The sequence below is a fragment of the Ammospiza nelsoni genome, chromosome 2 (genome assembly GCF_027579445.1).
Source record: "Ammospiza nelsoni isolate bAmmNel1 chromosome 2, bAmmNel1.pri, whole genome shotgun sequence".
Lineage (NCBI taxonomy): Eukaryota > Metazoa > Chordata > Aves > Passeriformes > Passerellidae > Ammospiza > Ammospiza nelsoni.
Genome location: NC_080634.1, coordinates 8,101,600 through 8,123,898, shown reverse-complemented (window position 1 = coordinate 8,123,898; position 22,299 = coordinate 8,101,600). Strand labels below are relative to the sequence as shown.

The 22,299-nt window shown below is 36.3% G+C and overlaps 1 protein-coding gene across 3 annotated transcripts in view; it reads right to left on the bottom strand.

Annotated features, from left to right (window-relative positions):
* Positions 1-3,230: 3,230 nt before the first annotated feature.
* Positions 3,231-22,299, bottom strand: part of GBE1 (1,4-alpha-glucan branching enzyme 1) — a 137,217-nt gene continuing 118,148 nt past the window's right edge. Inside the window, exons 13-18 of one of the 3 annotated variants that reach the window (XR_009420520.1) lie at positions 20,764-20,948; positions 19,525-19,653; positions 14,875-14,994; positions 13,076-13,123; positions 5,068-5,246; positions 3,231-3,484 (exon numbers count right to left, since the gene is read on the bottom strand). Coding sequence is in view for 2 of the 3 variants with exons in the window: in XM_059493719.1 (XP_059349702.1) it covers positions 5,190-5,246; positions 13,076-13,123; positions 14,875-14,994; positions 19,525-19,653; positions 20,764-20,948 (539 nt within the window). In the remaining variant the exon portion in view is untranslated. Of the gene's footprint in view, positions 5,247-13,075; positions 13,124-14,874; positions 14,995-19,524; positions 19,654-20,763; positions 20,949-22,299 lie in introns of all 3 variants that reach the window. The other 2 variants (XM_059493719.1, XM_059493720.1) reach the window with 2 other exon arrangements.

The following is a 22,299-nucleotide window of genomic DNA, read 5'->3' as shown; positions in this document are numbered from 1 at the left end:
ATATAAAGATGGTTTTTGTTATTGCTGAGCAGGGCTTACAAAGGGCCAAGGCTTTTTCTCTTTCTCATGCTGCCACACTGGGGAGGGAGCTGGGGATGCCTGGGAGGTTGGGAGGAGACACAGCCAGGAGAGGTGACCCAAAGGGATATTCCAGACCACATGGCATCCTGCTCACTGTTTAAGCTAGAGGGAAGAAAAAAGAAGGGGGAGATGTTTGGAGTGATGCCATTTGTCTTCCCAAGTCACTGTTATGTGTGATGGGACCTTGATCTCCTGGAGATGGCTGAACACCTGCCTAACCATGGGAAGAAGGGAATGAATGCCTTGTTTTGCTCTGCTTGCGTGCATGGCTTTTGCTTTTCCTATTAAGCTGTCTATATAAAACTCAACCCCATGAGTTTTCCAGCTTTTACCTTTCTGATTTTCTCTCCCTGATCCCTCTGGTGGGCAGTGGGCAGCGGCTGCCTCAGGCTTGGCTGCTGCCTGGGATTAAACCACGACACCCATTACAGCACCGGCAGCTTGGTTTCTTCAGTGTTTGCAGACACACCGCTCCTCCTAAATGCACTCTACCTGTTCTGTCATAAATACCTCATACTGCCAAAGACAGAATTATGTGAATTTAATGCATTGAATATTCAATACCAGACTGTCTTGTTCTATACATTTAAATTGTCATCTGTGAGGCACAGCCAGAAGAAACAAGGAAGTTGAGAAAGTTCACTTGTAGCTTTTAACGATATGGAAAACTTGAAGTTAATTTGACGTGGAGTCAGATGGCATGGATGATTAGTGCTGCATCAATTTTAACACTCCCCTAATATTGAGAAATTATTGTCTTTGTCTTAACATTCTAAGACAGTTTTCAGACCTACTTCAATTAAACACTTAAGATTTTGTTTTCAGTGTTCAAAATAGCTTTGTAAAGATGCAAAACCATCAGCTCAGCTCAGACTGATTTCTTCAATACCTACAAATTCTTTTGCTTTGTCCTAATGTATTTTAGGCTTTAATTTACCATGAATAACCAAGACTTATTTATATTTACAGGGTACATATTGTACCCACAGGCATGAAAAATATAATTTGTCTCATCTAATGAGTCATCATTAGCTTTTGTTTCTACCTTTCCATAAGCAGAATATTATTAATGCATTCAACTGGAGTTATTTTTACCCAACAAATTATAGAATTATTTTTAAGAAGAGCTGTCATATGCCAGCCCATCACTATTACTGCAGGTTATTTTCACATAAAAAGCAAAAACTGAAAAAGCCTACTTACAGGAAACATTCCATGATGAAAAATACAAAAAATTGTCTTTATATAAAGGCAAAAATGACCAAAACTTTTGGATTTCCTTTTTTTTCTTAAATGCTCATGAAACTTTCAGAAAGATGCTGCTTGTTGCCTCAAGAACTTGAAACCAACTCTAGATAATCTGAGAAACCAAACAGAATTAAAAAATAAGACTGGCATAAGAACCAGCTCTCTGTCACAGCAAATTACAGCCTCAACCCCTTCAAAACACTTCCACCATAAACTCTGAGGTGTGAAAGCACACACATGTGCAGAGTCTTCCTTGGCAAAACACTTCAAATAATTTGTTAAAAAGATACCACTTACAGGTTCATTCTTCTGAAACTGGGATCCCAGATAAGGAAAATACATGAAAACATGTAAAACACTGCTTCATCTGGGTAGCAGTAGTTCAACAACGTCAACATGCCCCATTTGGAAACATCAGTCAGTGATAAAATACTTAAATGCAGAATACTTAAATTCCTAGAAAATTCAATTATGTAGCAGAAGACAGGCAAACTATACACCTCAATGTATCCTGAAAATGTCCATATTTATTTAAGGTAAAGGAAACAATTTCTGCTGTTCATTCAGTTAATCTTCACTCTTTACTACTTAACTACAGAGTTACTTTTAAGCTCTGAGAAATGAGACTCAAATAGACAGAAAGTTCTTCCTTTTACCATTAATAGGCTGTTAAGAACCTGAGTCATGAAAAAATGGGGAACCTAAACCTTCAAGATGCTTAAAAATATCACTTGAAAATAGAATTGTGACTGACAGATTAATACACAAAATATCAGTATCTGCAAGTACCACACAATTGCTTATCTGGTATCTTACTGTTCACACAGCTGCTCTCCCTTTGGCAGAGTTTTACCAGCACCACATTCCTGTGAACATGGTTTAAAAAGTCTTGACTAAATTAAGTAGAACGAGCAAGAAAAGCTTCATGAGAAAAAAACCCAGCAAGCTTGAAGAGTTTTTACCAATTTAATTTGTTTTCCAGAAGTACTCACCAATTTTAAATAATGGCTCCATTCTTCATCTTCAAAAAAAACCAAAGCCTAAGGATAGTAAATCTTGAGTTGTGGGAGGAGGAGAAAACGGTGGGGAAATTAAAACTCAGTGCTCACAGAACACACCAGTGTAGTGGATGCCTGCCTGTCATCACAATAATCACCCAGTCTGGAGAGTAATTTGAATTATTGAGTGCAAAGAACCCTTCACACACACAGTGCAAGACAGAGGGAAGGTCAGCCAGAATTCCCAGGTGACAGGGAAGTCTGCATTTCCAAACCTTGAAATACAAACCCTTATCAGTCCTGTACACTAAGAGGTCATCTTTAAAGAGCTCATCCTTCACTGTGTCTGAGTATCTGTGGAGAGCTGATTTGAGGTGTGGCCAAGCAAAAAACCTCTGGAGCTCATCTGCTTCTCAGAATGTCCCAGGCATCAACCAGACACGGTGACAACCTCAGTACATGACTCTAAGGAGGGGCCTTGGTTGCACAGTGTCACTAGAAGAAAAGTGAAATATTAATTTCTCTTCATAATCCATCAATATTCAAAGACCAGGAGGAAAAAATTGGCTTTCCATGGGAATTGAAAGGGAAAATTCCCCAGTCTTGCAAGACAGGCAGTAGCACCCTCACCATTAAAATGCAGAGGTGGGCTCCAAAAAGCTCTAATTATTCTGCTTTCTGTGTTTAAATGTTCACCTTACAATTTTTTTCATTCATTTTTATTAATCTACCATTATGTTAAAGAAAATATGTATAGGTCAAATACTCTACCTATCTCATTATGAATGCTTCTGACCAAGACAAGTCCCTGATTTTAGGAGGGAGCAAAAATCTAATCTGTCTTTCAGTCTTAAGACTGCTGTAAAATCATTTTACAATGCAAGGAATGAAACCATATATGCATTTGTTTTCTCCTCCTCAGAGTTTATTTTGCATGTGATTTTACAGTTTATACTTCACATCATACATTTATTCCTTCTCTTGAAGAAAGGTTTGACACAGACACTTGCCATTACATTTTGAAACCTGGAACTGTGCCAGCAAAATAAAATTAAAAAAAAAAAAAAAGAAACAAACCACCCTATAAAACATATTAGAATAATACATTGTAAATATAACATGTTTTAGAAGTTGCTCTGTATTAGAAGTAAAACAATCTGGGGAAAAAAAAAAAGATAATCAGTTCCAGTTGCTAAAACAGCTCAGTATATTTTATTTAAAGTCATAGCGTAACAGGAATGCTTTTATTAGCCCACAACCAAACAATGATCAAACAGGTGTAGAGGAAAATGAAGCATGATCCTGTGGTACTCAACTGCAATATAACATTCTCTGCCACACAGAACATATCAGACTGGGGATGTTCACAAAGCCCTTTCAGTGTGAACTCTGCAAAAGACTTTTCCATCATGCTGCATTATTCCATCCCTCGTTTTGCTTAAGAAGTAAGCCACAAGTAAGCATTCCAAGAACTGTGAATAGATTATCAGTGTTGGCACCAACTATTCAGTAGTTTACACAATGGTTCACAAAGGAAACTGGGTAAAATTATGACTTGGAAATGGTCACGGACATCTTCCTCTTTGGCTACTTTAAAAGTTAGAAAATTCAGATTGGTACAAAAGACATTCATTTCGGAACCAATTCAAATATGTTTTTAAATAAATGGAACAAAATAAAGCATGTCTCGTTAATTTGGTATTAATTTTCCAGAATAATCTGCAATACATTTTCAAATATACAAAATCTTACTCTTTACAAAAAAGTTGTAGCTTATTGAATAAACTCGCTTGAATTATCTTAGCAGCACTCCAATAATTAACTATCTTAATTTTAATCAAAAAGAACCACCTTAGTTTGATCACTGAATTTTGAGAATGCTTCTTAACGAGAAGCAATGTTTCAAAAGTTATAAAAGTGCAAGGACATCATCATGTTCCAAGCTGAAAGGCAGCTTCTGCAAGTAGTGAAATCAGTATTGCAAGGTCCTGATGTTAGTGAAATATATGCAGTAGGAAGAACTACACTTTAAGTACCTCTTCCAGTGTGGTATTGTTGCATTAAGAACAAAACATGCTTCTCACTGAACATTTTAGTGATCTAAATAAAACAGTTGTGTGTCATTTTAGTCCATCTCTAGCAAGTGAGATGCTCAGATTTAGTGATTTGGGTGGGAGCAGACAACCAGCACACACAAAAGCATCAGCAGGCCCCCACTCAATCGGCCTGCTCATTTTGCTGCCCAGCATTTTTGTGCATTTGTAATTAAGTAAAACATGGCAAAGTACAAGACTCTCCGAGAACCTTCTTATCCATTTGGATAAGCATTTCTAATTCCATGTTAGACTTCATTGAAGAAGAGGAGCCTCAAATTAGGTCCCACAAACCGTTAAGGCTGCCTTTTAGCCAAAAACTTCTGTTTCATTTAAGCAAACTACTTACTTTTAGTAAGAAGCATTAATACATAATGAATATCTGAATTCACTATCAAAATGAGGATTATAAGAAATTACAAACTTTGGAGCAGGATCACTCTTATCATTCCTGATAAAATTCTGTAAACAACAATTTAATTGAGAATACCTGCTGCTTTGCAACACCTTAAGTGTAATTTCGTACTACTAGAACTACAAAACCAACATTTTCCTTTCTGCCTCTTTGTAAAGCTTCCTCAAAAGAGGGCCTAGCAAGTCAAGAGCTCTGCACTTATATGTGAATATTAATCTTACATTTTACATACCTACTATTACTATACTCAGCCTCAGAAAGCCTCCTTAAAGCAAGTTTTGTTATACTTAGTACTAGTATAGTGTATCAGCACTTCTTTGTGACTTGCTTCTTCTGTGGTGGTCACAGAGAACTTCACTTTGGGATGTCCACGTTGTGAAGCACAAGAGCAACTCTGCTTGGAATGTACACCTAGGAAAAACATGACAAGAACAAGAACAGTTGAAAAACCCAGAAAATTAACAGGACACAACTTCTAAAAAACAGTATATGGAAAAAACCCCCCCATATTTTAACTGTTAAAAATCTGTCATTTGGGCACTGTTGTGGGTATAAATATAATATTTAAAGAATGATTATCGACTGCTTAGTCCCTAGCATTGGAATTACACAAGATAAAAATTTTAAAGGCAGACTGATTACAATCTCTTCTGTATTTTTCTTTTAACAGCTTATAGCGATATATTTTAGGTGACTGCCAGGAGAGGGCCTCACATGACTTACAATGACCAGTTTCAAAAACCTGAGAACATCCAGGTCAACAGATGGGCCAGTGATAAATGACAAAGTTCTGCAACTCCCTTTTGCTGTGAATGAAAGTTGTCCCAAGGCCTGTGATGTCATTTCATACAGGTAAATATCAGCAATATGACACAGCAGCACATTCTTCACACTCTTGGCACCTATGGAATGTCAGTGGCTGAGCAATAAAATCCCCTCTCAAAAATGGACAGAATCAAAATTAACCATTTAAATGATTGAACTTTGCTTCCCTTTTTTTTTTCCATGAATACCACAAAAATATCCAAACACATATAATCAAAAGACTTCTCATAGATCACAAAAGAACTCGTGGCAATGTATTGTACATGACATTCCTTCCAAGCTGAGCAGAGTCACAATCAGAAAACAAGACTGATATGTGCTATCTACCAATTACCTTGATACACGGTACTCCATCAATTGTCAGGTCTATGAATGTGTTTTCTGAACAAGTCAATAAAAATGCAATTATAAAAGGTAACACAAGATTGAAGATTATTGGTTTCATTCTGACAATGTCCTCTTTTAGACTATCCTTCATCCCTGTGGAATGTCTAATATTCTGCAATTTCAACTGCGTTATCTGCTAACGAGAGCCTGATGGCACGAAAGGCTTTCATTGTTTTCAGAACAGAATAAAGCAATAAAGCAAAGAGCTCTAGGAAAAGGAGAAAAAAAAGGAAAATAGCTGATCTTCATTGAATCAGACAGAGCAGTGTCCAATGCTTCTTGAAAGGCAGCGAACATAATGATTTCCCCTAAGGTTTCAGTGATAAATAGCTTCTATAAACTGGTGCAGGAGAGGAAATACTTAATGAAGTCAACTACCTCAAAACATACAGATAAAGGAGAGATTCTGAAGTTGTGTACTGAGAAATTCAGCACTCTGGGTTTGGATGATGAAGTGAGAAGGGAGAAGGAAGAAACAGAAATAAGTTTTCTGTGAAAGAATTTGTAAAATGTTATTTCAGTTACGGGGAAATAAAAAATTAAAGTTAATGCAGGACACAGCAATTCTCAATTATATTGTGGTCAATAATGTGTCAGATCCTAGGAGGAGTAAATTATCCCAATTCCTTTAAAGTCAATTTACATCAGCAGAGAATCTAAGCGCAGTGTGGGTCATCCAACTCCAACCACTTAATTGACAAGTAGAATTTTAAAACTGGTTTAAGCAGAATTTCAGAATTTGCACAGATAATTATATTTAAACTAATGACAGATGTTTTCCATTTGCCACGAAGAGCTGTATCTGCCAGCTTATTACTTTAGTCACTTGCTTTTTCCTTACCTAGGGAAATTAAACACATATTTCAGAGTTTTTTTATCTTGGTGGGCTTCTTGCTAAATCACAGAAAAAGCCACATATGGCTCTATCTCCTAATCTTATTTCATTGGTCATGTAACCACCTCTAAGGCTATTTGCTACAAAAAGCAACAATTAAGGCGTGAACAATGCAAAAACACCAATTATTGACTAAGCACATAATTAATTACAAATAAGATTATTCATTTTTCATTCCACTGGTGTACAATTTTTTTAAAAGGATAAATACAACACAACTATTAGATACTACTCGTTACAAATATATAAGTATTATAGGTATATAAGTATTATTACTATTCCTTTCCCCCAACCCAACAATATTCCCAGAAATACTATAGTCTATGTGCTCTGGCTTTGTTACTTGTTTCAATAGACAGAACTCAGAAGATTGTGTGAGGGACTGAGGAAGAACCATGTGACCAGTGAGGTTGCAAAGATCACTTGTTTTTCCTGAGATAAAGTGAAAACTGGAAGATTATCTGCCCAGGATCCCAGCAGGGTTTTCAGCCCAGATTTCTCACCTCCACTCCTCCTTCTGACAGCCTAAACCAAAAAAATTCCTCACCCTTTTCACTCCAGTATTATTCCTTTTCTTTCAGCACCTCTCACTTGAATTACCACTCTTGTAGCAACATATCCCCCTTTACTAAAATTTATTTTTCTATATTTTTTTCCCTGAGTGTACTGACTGCTTCAAGCCAGTGCACAAAGTCAACTGTGCTCCATACATATGCTTCAATCTGCCATTAAGTAACACTACTAAAAAAGTCAGGAATCCATTGCTGACAGGATAAGCTGAAATGCAAGCATTTCATTGTATGTTTGAATTCAGACACGTTGAAATATATAAATGTAATGATAATAGAATGTAAAAATGTATGGATAATCCTTAGCTCTAGATGTGTCTGGATTGGACCTTGACCATTCAGTTGATCAATGATTTACTCTAATTCAGTGTCATCTACAACTGTGCTCTGTCCCAACATGCTGGTCACTGCTCCAGACTCCAAACAGGATCAGTTCCCTCACAATTCCTAAGACTTTCTCCTTGATTCCAGTCAAGAGATGCACACAGAACCTCTGATTGTTCAAACAGCAGTGGCCAAGCCAGTTTTTAACCCACGTAACAACTTTATTTTCCCTGCGGCTCCTAGGCAGGAATGCTGCAGGAGACAAGGCTGAAAGTCTTACTGAACTCACTGGAGCAACCTTGGCACAGAGCTTGAGTCATTTCATCAGGAAAGCAATCAGGCTGACCATGCATGCTTTGACTTTGCTAAATCCAGGCTGGCTTTCTGACTGACCCATCTCATGTAACCCACTTGCCTGGGCACAGGTTGCAAGAGGAGGTGGTTCTTTTCTTCTGCAGCAATTACCCTACAGACCTCTCAGCCTTCCTTTCCAGCCTTGCTTCAGCTGTCAGAAATTTCCCCTGACCACTATCATTTTTTTCAGATAATAATCACCAGCCTTGCAATCACATCACTGAAATAATCCAAGCCTCTGGGTGTACCCCACTTATACATAGCCTCTTTAGCCTACTGCTCTGCTACTTTATTTTCAGTAGTGCAACATCACACAAAAGTGTCTGAAAGAAGACTTTGCCCTTGGAGTCTGAGTAAAAAAAAAAAAAAAAACAAAACAAAAAGGCACTGAATACTCCTGGTATTGTCCATATTATCCATCGCAGTTTTCAATCTTCCCTTTGTCAAGGGACTTGCCTTTTTGTTGTTTTTCTTTACCAGCAGATTTGCAGAATCACCTTTCTCTCTTCTTCATTTTATATATATAGTATACAGCCTGAGATATATATATCTATCTATAAATAGACAAGTGTATAAAAATACATAGAGGCTTCCTGATTAAAACCATTACAGGAAACCTAGGTATTCTTCAGCAAAAAACACTCTAAGAGATATGTAATTTTTTCCTTTTTCCATTTCCTAGGAAGAGTGTCTCAAAAGTTTATTCTTTCATATACTGCTGCTGAATTATATACTTTCAATTACCAGCTTCAGTTCTACTGATCTCTGCTCTTTTAACCTGCTTTTTCTGATCACAATTTTTATCCCATTCATGTCTCCTTCACCATTTCCCAAGGCTCACTAGATGAACATGGGCAGAAGTGAAAACCCAAAGAACAGAACACTAAAGAGAATTCATTCATAGCTTACCCACATCAATCAAATCACCCTCAGAGTCTCTCTTATGTTCCAAGCTTTCTGCTCATCCTGAACATCCTTTCCAGGCACTTCCTCCCCTCCAGACTCCTCCATGTTGGGAAGGGCCTCAGGAGACCCAAAGTCCCTGCTGGAAGCAGGGTGAGCTCTGAGATCAGAGAGGGTCATCAGGATCTCAGTGAATTGTCCCTCTGCTCTCTGTACCAATTATTAACTTACAACCTCGAGCCCTCTAAGGTTCACACCAACCCCACTATTTTAGGAAGCCAAGACGACACCTAAAAACACACACAGGAAGGCTCATGAGGCCTTTTCTGATAGGGGAGTGCCACATGGGGATTGGAAAGCATCCAATCTGTTTGAGACAGCATGACTCAGCTGCAAGGCAGTTTTTGAAAAAGTTAACTTTCAAACATTTCATAAAATATCACCGAAAGTCGTTTTATTCTCAGTTTGGCAGGAATGGAGTAACTGCTGTTACTTCACCAGCAGATGTGCGAGCAGAGAGCATGGTGGGGAATCTTGTTCATAAGGCAAATACAAAATGGGATTTTGTTGGCACTTTTGACCTTTTTATTCTGCATGTCCATACGAGGCAGCTACACTGTCTGAAACTGGGCAAGTCCTACACAGATCAAGGCTTCTGGCACTAAAACAGTATAACTAGTAAAGAGACAAAAAAAAATTAATTATTTTTAATCATCAACCTCTTGCCCACCAACTATCTATCAAGATCATAGTCTATTCATGCTGGATATATCACAAACAGGTCAAAAACAACTGGTACTACTACTGGCCAGGATTGTAAGAGGTTTCCAGCCAAATTCTTACTCCTTATACTTTTTTTTTTTCTTTGAATATCCAGAACATTTCTAGGAAAATAAGAGATTTAAAGAATTAAGAGTACAGGATTACCACATGTAGGAAGCACCTGTGAACAGCAGCAGCTATATAGGCAGAAATATCACCTTATATATTTCAGAAGAGGACTAAAACACACAGCAATCTCCAAATATATCTAAAAACCCACAAGCAAGAGGTTCTACAAATGACAACTGCTGCTTTCAGATCTGTCAGACTAATTCAGTACCAGGTGCAAGCACAACCAAAATTGGCTGGAACTGCAATGAACTGCTCTTCCTCTGACTTTCAGGATTGGAAAACACCAAGCCCTAAAAATAATTTCAAGGTCATTTTGCAACAGATGGGAGAATTACTAGAACTCAGAGCTAGATCAGGCACTGCAGAAAAATACTCAGTAGCACATATTGCAGCTGGTAGATGCAGAAGGCAATGTCACAAGAGCCTGTGCCAACATCATCCAAAACTTTTAATTAAAATGAGGACTTTAGACAATCTCCTGTCTCTGTATGGCCACTAATTTTCACACATGGACACTATTCTGAGAATATAATTAACCACCCAAGAATAAAATAGATGATAGCTCTTCCTTTCAGACTCTAATTTATTATACAAAACCTCACACATTTTAGTTTTCATTTTGGTAGATTTTGCACATGACAAAGTAGGTGTGCTTAAAATAATGTGAAGTTTTTGCCTTCCAATTTGTTTTTCAATTTACAGGTACACAGCATGAATATGCAGAAAATAATGTCTTAGATTGTCTTGCTTCATTTATGCAAAAGAAGTCCATTTACTGCAAAAGGTGTGTCTCAAAATTTCTTCTCTATTACCTTCTGCACTCTTTTTTCAGGTTGAGAAAAAGTACTTTAAGACAACAAAAATCCCTGAAAAATAACTACTCTGAAGACAAAGATAGGATGAAACAAAATTAATAACAGAGTAACTTCACATTACATTTGCTGGTGGTTTTAAGAAGTCAAACAATCAATGAAGATGAACAAATGAATTTAGAAGTCTTAATCATCAAGATTTAAAAAACAAAAAGACCTTTGTGGCATTAAATTCTGATTGATTCATCTAGTTTGAACAGTTAAGTTTCCAACTACAAACATTCTTTCATTTAGTCTATCTGCATATCAGGGGAGAAAACAGTTAAGATTACATCAGTCATTTAAAATTTAATACATAAATCCTTATGTATAATACATAATCCTTATGTAAAATTTAATACATAAATCCTTATAATGAAAGTTATTTGAATGAATATTTTCAAAGCTAAGGTCACTAAATGCTTTTAGATCATTTCCATCTATGGCAGTATTTTAATTTGTCCACAGACTTAAGGAAGCAGGAAGTTGCACTTTGACACTGAATAATATACATGAAGGTCAAGGTTAAAAACTCAAGGCTGTAATAAGGATATTCTTAAAATAAACTATATAATTTCACCTTAATTTAATGTGAAAAGATCTATCATTGAATGCCAAAAATTGAGAAAAAGAAAAGGCCGCACTGGGGACAGGGGGAAAGGAATACTCTGACATCTATTTATTTTTTAGCTAATTGGAATGAACTACAGAAAAAGTAAATCAATAAAAGTCAAAATATGTTAAGCAATTATATTTCACAATAAATCATATACTACTTTTCCAATGACACAATATCCTCTGCAATATTCCACTTAGCCTCTTTATTACTCAGTTTCTGTTGGTGCACAAAGCAGAAAAGTATAACCCCTCCATTTCAATAAAAATGCAAACTTTTGGCACGGTACAAAAAATTTACTAGGACGCTTATTGATAGCTAGTTCTTTCCTACAGCAAAATTCAATCAAGTTGGGTACCTTAGAATAGGCCAACAAGATATTCTGAGTAATACACTATTAAAAAAATTACACTTTTTCTTCCCCCTGCCCCAAATCTAAGTTTCACATCCAACCACAAAAGCCAAGCCAGGTATCAGGAAATGAATTAATCCAAAAAGTGGCACCAAGATCTGACAGGGGTTGAAATGTGTGTGCAGCTCTTAAGTTACATTCTGCCAAGAGATGATGAAACATAAACAAGACCAAAGGTTTATCAAAAAAGCACACATAAACATACCTCCAAAAAGACTACTATGAGAATACCAGAGTGGAGCTGTAAATAGAAATGAAGCTAAAGGGGTAAAAAAGATCTATTCCTACAGTGACAAAATGGTTCACAGCTTGTTATTAGAAAGTTTGATTACATGGAATGTTATGTACATTTCATATATTTGTTAACAATCCATTATAGAAAAAGCAGTGAAATGAAAAAAAATTAGTACAGTTATTTAAATAAGTCATATTACAAAGGGCATTTCTGTGCATTTTCTATGAAGTTTACAAGGTGTGTCTGATGATTTTGAATTCTGGCCCTCTAAGAGCTTTACTAAACAAGCCTGAAAATTGGACAGTGAAATGCTCAGCAGTGCTTACAAAGCTTCATCTTCTTCCAGGATTCTTTGCTCCAGGAATTTCATATCTCCCTTCTTCTCATTTTGATATGCCACCTTGAATATTTCTTTTATTAGATGATTTTTAGAATGAATCATGTCACATTTAATCTTCTATTTTTGTACCACATTTGTGTGCTATTAAAGCCTGACTTGAGAAGCAGAATTATTGCATGTGATTTCATTTTGTCACAACCCTCTGGGCATGTTTTATTGACAATGTTTACTCACACATCTTAAGGAAGGTGCATCTCTCATTAAAAAAATACTCTTTCAAAGTTTGTAGTGGAGGAGAAACTAGAACTTTTGAAACAAGAAACTCAAGTCTCATGGATTATGAATTATTATTATTGAGGTGGCATCATATGTTATTTGGTGGGAAGACTTCTGAGTTGGACTTTAGAAACTGCAATTAAGACTAAAGAAACTCTTAAGCTGGACAAATTACCCAATAACCTGGATAAAAATTGCTATTTGAAATAAAACATCTTTGTTTTACTGCAAAATAGCAGCTGGAGGCATTTACTGTAGCTTTTGTTAGTTCTTACATGAAGACCTATTTGCTGAATTTAGGTTTTCCAGATGTTTTTCCTCAATCACTTTTACTCACTGTCCTTTCACTGGTACTTTACCTTTATTTGGTGCAAGAGGCATCCTCTGGGGGCTTGGCTGGAGCTGCTCTGTGAATTGGGTGGCAGAAGGACACAAGTGAATGGGTTTAATGGGTTTCTCTCTGACCTAGAAGTGCCATTGCCATGCCACAGCTTTTGGTGCAAAAGTGCATTTGCTGCAGTGTTTGCCACATGCCTTATCTTGCACATACTCCTAGCAAACCACAGCTTCACGTTCTGCCACGTTTGTTTCTGGCTTGGAAGGCTTGCACTCACCATCTAATGAACTAAATGTGAAATACACGTTCCGAATCACAGTTAATTGGCTTGCAAAAGTTAAGTTAGTGATAGATAATTCAGATGCTCTCCAATCACCCAGGCAATGTACTTGAATTGGGCACACGAAGCAAGAACACTGGAAGCAATAATTTGCTACATAACCTTCAGGAATGAAACCTCAGACCTTTCATTTCAAATTAGCACAAATACTTACCCACACTATGAAGGAACTATCACATGCAAATACTTAAAAAAGAAAAAAAACAAACCCCAAACCCATTCCTAAGATCCTTTACACCAAGCACAAAAATTCTCTCATGTAAAGAAAAGATTTTAAATCATGCAAATGAAAGAAATGCCAATACTCTGGATACAATGAAAGAAAGAGAGATAGAGGTTAGAAGTGAAAATAATTTTCAGCAGTTTAGATCTTATGAGAAAAGTTAAGATGTGACACTGGAAAATCATGTTCTGTTCAACCATGGAAGGGGAGTGGCCCACAAAAATCAGTGCAGATGCTCCATTTTTGCAGGCCCTTATGGTTACAAATGTAATTTATCTGCAGGTATTTATGTGTACCAATATACCTGTGCATAGAGAAACATACCCTTCACTCACAGAAATGCACGGGGTATAATAACCTAATCAGCAATATAAGCGATTTCAGAATTTTTTTTCAGTGAACTCTTAATTTCCAGCCTTTCTGAATCTTATTTTCTTGTGCTTATGAGCATATACACAGATGTGAATGCATACAGAAAAAATGGGAAATATGTACATATATACATACATAAAGAATAGGGAAAATAACATTTTACAATTCCTACTTGTGATTCTGATTTCAAGAGCAATTTAGGAAGGTAAAGTTTTATTAGTGACCACCTCAGCTAACAGAAATTGTATGCAAGGATATGTCTCCCACTTCATCTCAGGTGATTTGTGGAAAACTCTTTATCCATTATTCATACCACTCTAGGAATGGAATCTTTGAAATTCTTGATGTGAACAGAGAAATCCTGTTCCATTTTGCAAAGTTTTTCCGTAAACTGGGGAGGAAAAAGCCTCCCCAGGCTTAGGATTGACCCTAATTCTTGTTTGTAGGGTTAAATACATGTTTTTAAGACAGAAAAGGAAGATTCAGTTTCTGCAGAGCTTTAAACAAAGCAAGCATGAAGATGCAGTCTCTTGACTGAAATAAAGTGAAAATAAAGGAAATTATAATATTAAGGAGAGCAGTTCAAAAGCATGTTAGTATGTTTCTGTGCATGTTGGCAAGGAACACAGCATGCCAGACACTGCAAAAGTGCATGGAAATATAAGAACAAGGTTTAAACAGAAAAATTAGTTAATATTCTTGGTTATAACCAAATCATAATGTTATCTATACTGTATTTAGATAAAGGTTAATTTCAGAAAATAAATTTAAAATATCCCCTTTCCCAAATAGCAGAGACTCCATATTTGTCCAAAGAATTGCAAAACTTACATAGATGAAAGTAAAATGAAAACAAAACAAACAAACCCCCAAACAATTTACTCACCATAATTGAATTAGGTCGATAATTGTGAGGATAATGCTCAGAGAAGTACTCTGTTCTGTGGTCCAGCCTTTGATGCCCTCCATATTCTCCAGCATCAGAATCAAGAAGGATTTTATACTTGAAGGCAACTGTTAAGGAACTATGCCAATTACCCCTTAAACAGAAAATAAATCATAGCAAAAGATCTAGAAGAACTAGTAGTGGAAGTCATGCAGTAATGGAAGCATGCCGATATATTCAACAAAAACCAAAAATCATATCAAAATCTAAGAATAGAGTGAAAAAACATGCAGAACATATAGAATTCATATGAAATTTTGAACTGAAAACTTAATTTAGCACAGTGACTCCTCTTACAGAAAGTACCTCCCAGTATCTTCTGCAATCTGCCATGAATGATAACTTTATACACTACAGCAGATATGCACAGCACTTCAGGTGATGAACTAGACTAAAAATGTACCACTAAACAAAACAATGCATTTGAATTGCATTTAGGAAGTAATGTAATTGTGACCATCAAAATCTATTGGTATTTAGCAGTATTTTACAGTCTGTCAGAATTTGATCAAGTGTCAATCAGAAAAGTATGCAATTTTACAGAAGAAAACCCCACAACTCCTCTGAGAGTCTTCTGTAAAAGAGCTGGAATTATTATAGCACAGAGGAACAAAAGATGGAATATATTGTAAGAGAAGGCTTTTTAAGAGACAAATATTCTGACTGCAGTTGTTAAAATGGGGTGAATTATTTAACAAAGTGTAGCAATGAGTTGGAATACCTCTAGATACTTAAAAGGAATCAAATAGATTTAGCAAAAAATAAAAGATAAAATAAAGTTAAAACTTTACAAAGTAAATGCAAATCATAAAATAGAAAAAATTGGTACTTTGTTCCAACACTTACTGCTGATGAAAGAAACCGAGTGGTGCTTGTGGGGGTGATAGAGTCTTAAGTGGTGAGGCCATTTTCCTTTTCATAATTCTTGAATTTTACTAAAAAAACTAGCATAATTTCGGGATGAAGGGTATCACTTTTGCTCCTCTCCACACACTGCTAATTTTGAAGTCTAAGGATTCAACCTATGAGTGACAAAAAGTATATTGAGAGTGGCTAAATTTTTTAATGAAGTTAAACACCTTGGCCTGATAAAATTCAGCTCAGTCTATTCCAACGAAGCCATTTAAGCACTCAACACATGCACAAGTACTGAGAGGGAGGGGACCACTGTCCCTTTTAACTTCTGCCAAACATGATTTTTGTTTAAACCACATGCAAATTTTCAGATATGTCAATTCATGCTGGTTGGTGATTATAAACATAAAATGCAGATTTACTTTGGAGCCAAGATAACAAACCTTGTTAAAAAAAGAGGGAGATATACACACACATATAGCTTAATGAGGCTTCCAACACAGGGGAAAAATTATTTAACAAAATCAAGTGTGGAATCTTAAGGAAGGAAAAGGAGTTCTTTCTGAAATCTTTAAGCCCATTCTGAAATCTTTGTTTTCCATCCTTTCAGCCATGCTCCTTTTGAATAGAGGAAAGAAGGTTTCCATATTGAATTTTCACTGCAGACTGGCCTTGGAATCCAAGCACTATCCTACAGAAAAGCCTAGGCAGTAGTAAAAACATAAAATTGGAAACTTATGAATGGTTTGTCCATTAACATTCAAAGTTTTACCTCCAATCAGAAAACTAGAGACAGCTGACCTAGATGTTGATTGTTCATCTACCTCCAGACTGAAGCAAATTAGGCAGAAATAATTTGTTAGTTCAAGCTTATTTTCTCATGAAAAGGTTTCTGAAAGAGCATAATTTATGAAGTAAAATTCCAGTATAAGCACAGAAATGTTTTTCTTTTTCCTTCACATAATGACTCAGAAATTGGGCAATAGGATATGCCACTCTGATACTTACAGACACTCGGAGTGCTGCAAAACTCCTTCTTCTCCCATGCAGATCAAAGAGGCATTCCCACATTAGTATGCTGTATTTCTTATTCACACCTATTAACCTTAAGTATCAACCACCTTGATGGAATTCAGCATTTGACTGATCCTAAATTAAAACCTTTGTCTCGGCCTGCCAGGATTCTACTGGCAGGGACAGTTACACAACCACACTTCAAAGGGGCGTCTTTGCCTTCAGCAATCACATGCCAGTGACTCATTTAAATGACCTTACTTGCTCATTAGAAGCTCTAGATGCACGTTGTAAATGTCAGAGAGCTTGAATTAATGTGGAGATTTTTACAAAAAAAAGTGTATTTTTGCAGCATTTGATTGCAATATTTGTGATTCCTCAAGTTAAATCTAGCTATTTGCTTATGGATGACTCTGGCTTCAAATCACAGAACATCCTGAGTTGGAAGAGAGCCACTAGGATCCAAGTCCAGCACAGAACAGCCCCAAGAATGACATGTGCCTGAAAGCACTGTCCAAATGCTCCTGATCTCTGTCACATTTGGTGCTGTGATCACTGCCTTGGGGAGGCTGTTCCAGTGCCCAACCACCCACTGGGTAAAGAACCTTTCCTAGTATCTAACCTGACACAGCTTCATACCCTCCCCTCAGGTCCTGTCACTGGTCACCAGGGCAAAAAGATGAGTACCTGAATGTCCTTATGAACCCTAAATTCATGACACTCTGCTATTCAACCACTCTGGGACTATAATGCTTTGATACCTGCTATGCAAAAATAGCAATATGTGAAACAAAGAAAGCACTGTTTCCCATGACATCTTTTTTCTGCTTGAGCAGTATATGACAACATGAAATATCAAAATACAGATAAGTCAGCAGCAATTTATACTGCTCAACATTCACAGACTCTCATGCTCACATATAAAATTAAGGACCCATTCCTTGAATACCTCACACCAAAGTACAGTATCTTACAAGAACAAATTGTAGAACAGAGCAAGGAAAATAAGTCAAGAGAGAAGACTGAAGCATAAGGAGGAAGGAAAAACTGACCACAAACTGTGACTTCTCATACAGACATGGACCAGCTGAATGCCCACAGAAAGACTTTCCAAAAGCAGGTGGGACCAGCACAATTGTAATGTTTGCTGACTACACCTTCTCATATAAAAGTAGAACTGGGGTTGTTACGCCAACAGCCTACATACAGAAGAGTTGAAAGAAGAATGACATTTTCAGTGAGTTCAGAACAGAGGAATGCCTACAAAAATGCAGGCCAGGCAGTAAACTCTGTACCTTTCAACATAGCTGGTAACATATCTGAGAAGCTGTGTAAAAACCAGCTTAGAGAGATATATCACTACAATATATGGACAGACCAAAGCCATCCATTTTATAAAGGCACATTCAATGACATGTGTTAGGTGCAGTCATTCATCTAGTTCAATGCACGAAACTAACTTTAACCTAAGTATTGAAAGGATCATCCCATTTCCCACAATTCCCAATATAATTCAGAAAAATGTTTAATTAAAACAATTTGATCAATACATTATTGCAGTTTGTCTCTTCCGGCTTTTAACAGCAAAGGATATCAAACTGAGAATCCATTAATTTATTAAAAGAAACAAACAGACTAACAACAAACTTTTGCTTTTAGGTACTTCCTCTGCACATCTAAATTTCAAAAGGATCATAAATAACTCCTTTTCAAGTGGAGAAATTGTTCTGAAGATTTAATATTGTTACCATATGTCCTAATAATAGGACATCATTTATTGAAGTCTTAGGTTAAAAGCATCCATTAAAAAACTATACATAAAATTCATGGTTCTAATTGCAGAAGAAGAGTTAGGGAGAAACCTTAGCCAACATGAAAACACCCCAAAGTATTTAAAGAAAATAGATAAGGAAATTCCTCTAGATATTAAATAGCTCCTTACTCTTCTCTGGTGAGCTCCCCCTGCCACAGAGTACTGTGCACAGCTCTGGGATCCTCAGGACACGAAATTTCATGATTGAATTAAAGCAACCAAAACATGGAATTACCCTGAATGGCTGATAAATAAGGAAGAGGCAAAAACTGGAACTGCAGAGCTTTAACCTGACACAGCAAGAGTCACAGACTAGGCTGAGTTTGTCAAAGGACTTGAAAGAAACTGAATTTGGGCAACTAAAACTCCCCCAGAAAATCAGCATTAATTTTTGGAGCCTCTAAGAATTTGGACACAAATGCAAAATCAATTACTCGAGTCATCATTTACCGCTCAGCTGATCTCAGAGCACATTCTCAGTCCACTCAAGTTTTAAAGTACAAATGTACAAATACAAACTGCCTGATGAAGGTTTTCACTAATGCACATTCCTGTGTGACTCCATGCAGCATTATCCCACTGTGGTGGCTTTCTGCTGTGTTATTAAGAAGTAAGAGTTCCTTGCTTTCTCATTCCTCAACAGAATTTCAAAAAACAGCTTCACAAGTCTTTAAATTGCATTTTTTACTTTTGCTTTCTACAAAAGTATCTCTCCTGAAGAAGACTAATTTATAGATTATTTTTTTGGTGTACACAAAGAATTAAAGCAATGTTATATTGGTGACAAATTAGTGATTTCTTGCCTTTCAACTACAGGTAGGATTCATATTAGGAAAAAAAGACATAAAATCAGCTTTCAATTTCTAAAACTTTTCCTCACAAACAGAACAGTAAAGAAAAGGATATTTTCCTGGAGTTTCAATACCCACTCTGTAGTCCACATAACTTTGGTATGGATGGAAGTTGAAAATAAAAATAAGACCTGCTCTCTCAAATGCTATGACCTTATTGGATTCATGCTTTTCACTCACATAGGCCTAGGGGGAAAAGAAAAAAAAAACAACACTTTAAAAAGATTTAATTTCTAATGAATGAAAAAAAAAAAAAAAAAAAACAAGAAAAACCCCACTGCTTCTGTACCTCATTTCAAGTAATACAGGTAAATACTCAAGGAACAGAACTAAAGGCATTAAAATGTGCAAACTGAAATTGTTTATCTATGAAATTTAATATAAAATTTTTTGATTACTAAGCCGTAGCTTACTTTTCACAAGGCAACATAAAATTCCAGAGGTAGAAGCCTGTTCAGCATAGAGCACTTGAAAAATACTTGCTCAAAATTGGTAATACGGTCTTTTCATCACACTTTTCTTTAGTAAAAAATGGATTCCTTTTGGTAGCCTATTTGTTATAGGGATCTGCATCACATATAGTAATATTAATTCAGAAATTGAAGCACTCAATATGCTTTTTTGTGTGTTTTTTTAGCAATCTTTGTGAGCAACGGCTTTGATAAGCCACAATAAATGGCTGTGCGTACTTTGTTTTATTTGCTAAAGCCAATAATAAATAACTAGGCATCAATTAAAAAAATCTTAAAAGTGTATTATTCTTTAAAGTGGGCTAGAATAAAATAATTAAACACTGAGAAATTATAAAAATTGATCTTTCATAAAAATTACAGTGTGATACAAGTGTAAAAAATGCAAATGCAGAGGCAGCAGGTTGATGACTAGGAGACTATAATTTACACCAGACTTTGCTGAAAGTTTTTCCTCAGAAATGGAGTAATTATTTTTATAAAGTGTAATGTCAGAACAACTTATACTTTTGCAAAGCAATCCTTGGATTGGATTACAGACAATTTTATAGTCTGCTTTATGCAATCCACAGTTACTGAATAAAAACAGGGAAAATAATAGGAAAAGACCTTGTTATGAAGCTAAAATAAGACTGTTTCAGGTTTCTATTATATGTGGAAGGTATTTCAGTGCCATATTTTGACAACTTGAAATATATGGTGAGGCATTACACAGCGCATAACAAAGCACTGTTTGAAATTTCAGCATGCAAATTTGAAAGTGTTGTTACTCTACACATGTACCCAACTGCTGACTAAAACTTAACATTTTGTACACACAGCTTACCTGGGGAGATGCAAGCCAGCCAAATCTTTCCTCCAATTTATTCATATCTCTATCAAAGGCGTTTAGGAATTTATAGCGAAGAAGATCATCCTCAGTAAGATTAAACTGTCTTCTGGCATAGTGGTAGCTCTCATTATTCCCTATTCTGGGGAAGTCAAGCCATTCTGGATGTCCAAATTCATTACCTGCATTTAAAGGCATTAAGGATCTGTGAAATAACATGCTAAGAATACACTAAGCCTGCAAAAGCAAAATATATTAATGTGTGTTTCCTTTCTACAAGTTTTAAATTCCAAAGAATCCACTTCCATACATAAAGCAGTCATTTTATAATTATGTCTCTAATTTTTTAATAGGTCTCTCAGAAATTGCATTTGTATTAGCAGGGTTGCTTGGCCATTAAAACTACAAGAGCAAAATACCCATGGACTCCAGGGGAAGTACAAAGTGATGAGTTATGAACTCCATGTTATTGTGCTTTAAAACTTCCCAAAATTTTTTCTGTGCATGTGCCATTATATCTCAATTTGTTTTTTTTTTATAGCCGTAGCTTCACAAGTCTGCCAGTCTCACCCAAATTATCTAGCCCAAAAAACTACTGACCAGACTTCTCTTGAAGACAAAGAATAGGTTTATTCAAACTTGGATCACATTCAAAAAGAAGCAAACAGGTTAACATTTAGTCAAGAAAAAGTTTAGCATCTCTTATGTAGAATCTCCAACGCAAATCTCAAAGCAAGACCTCATTTGGGACTTAGTAGTTTGAGTGACTTGGATGTATCCAAAGTGTTCTTGATTTACATATTGTCATTATTACAGATTGAGACAACTCCAAATGCACTTAATAATTCTAACTCATGATATAACCCATTGTCCTGCAGACTCTCTGACATTTTGGACTATTCATTTGACACAGGATTAAAGGGTATCAAGTACCTTACAAGTTAAACACTCACTTCAAAGCCCACAACAGTGAAATCATGGCAAACATTTCAGAGATTACATAACACCCACTCACTATAAAACAGAGGCAAAATCATATACCTAGAAATACGTATGGAAAGAACTGAAAGTTAAGAGTTTTTCTACTAAAACAAACAACAACAAAAAAGAATAATAAAAGGATCCTCCCGCTTCCACAAACTGTTACTCAAGTTTTGTCAATGAACTGGAACTTTGTGGGCTGACAGAGGGCAGGGATGCCAAGGGAAGGCAAGAGATTCCTGGCTGGATACCCTGCATGTGCATCCACCACCCATCTGCTGCCCCGTCCAGCCTGCACTGCCTCGCAGGCAGCAGAGACAACTGTGAACTTCAATTTGTGAAATGATTTCTGTAATTCTGTGTTTCATGGGAACAAAGAAATGAACAGAGGACAAAAGAGAAAAGCCTCATATATATTTAGGAGAGTCCTTCAGAGTGGTATCTGCTTTGTAAACGAACTGACAAGTTGTAAATTAAATTTCCTATTCAAAAGCTAAACCACTAAATTTCATATTCAGCTCAAAAATGGAGACAAATATAAAAGAATCAGAA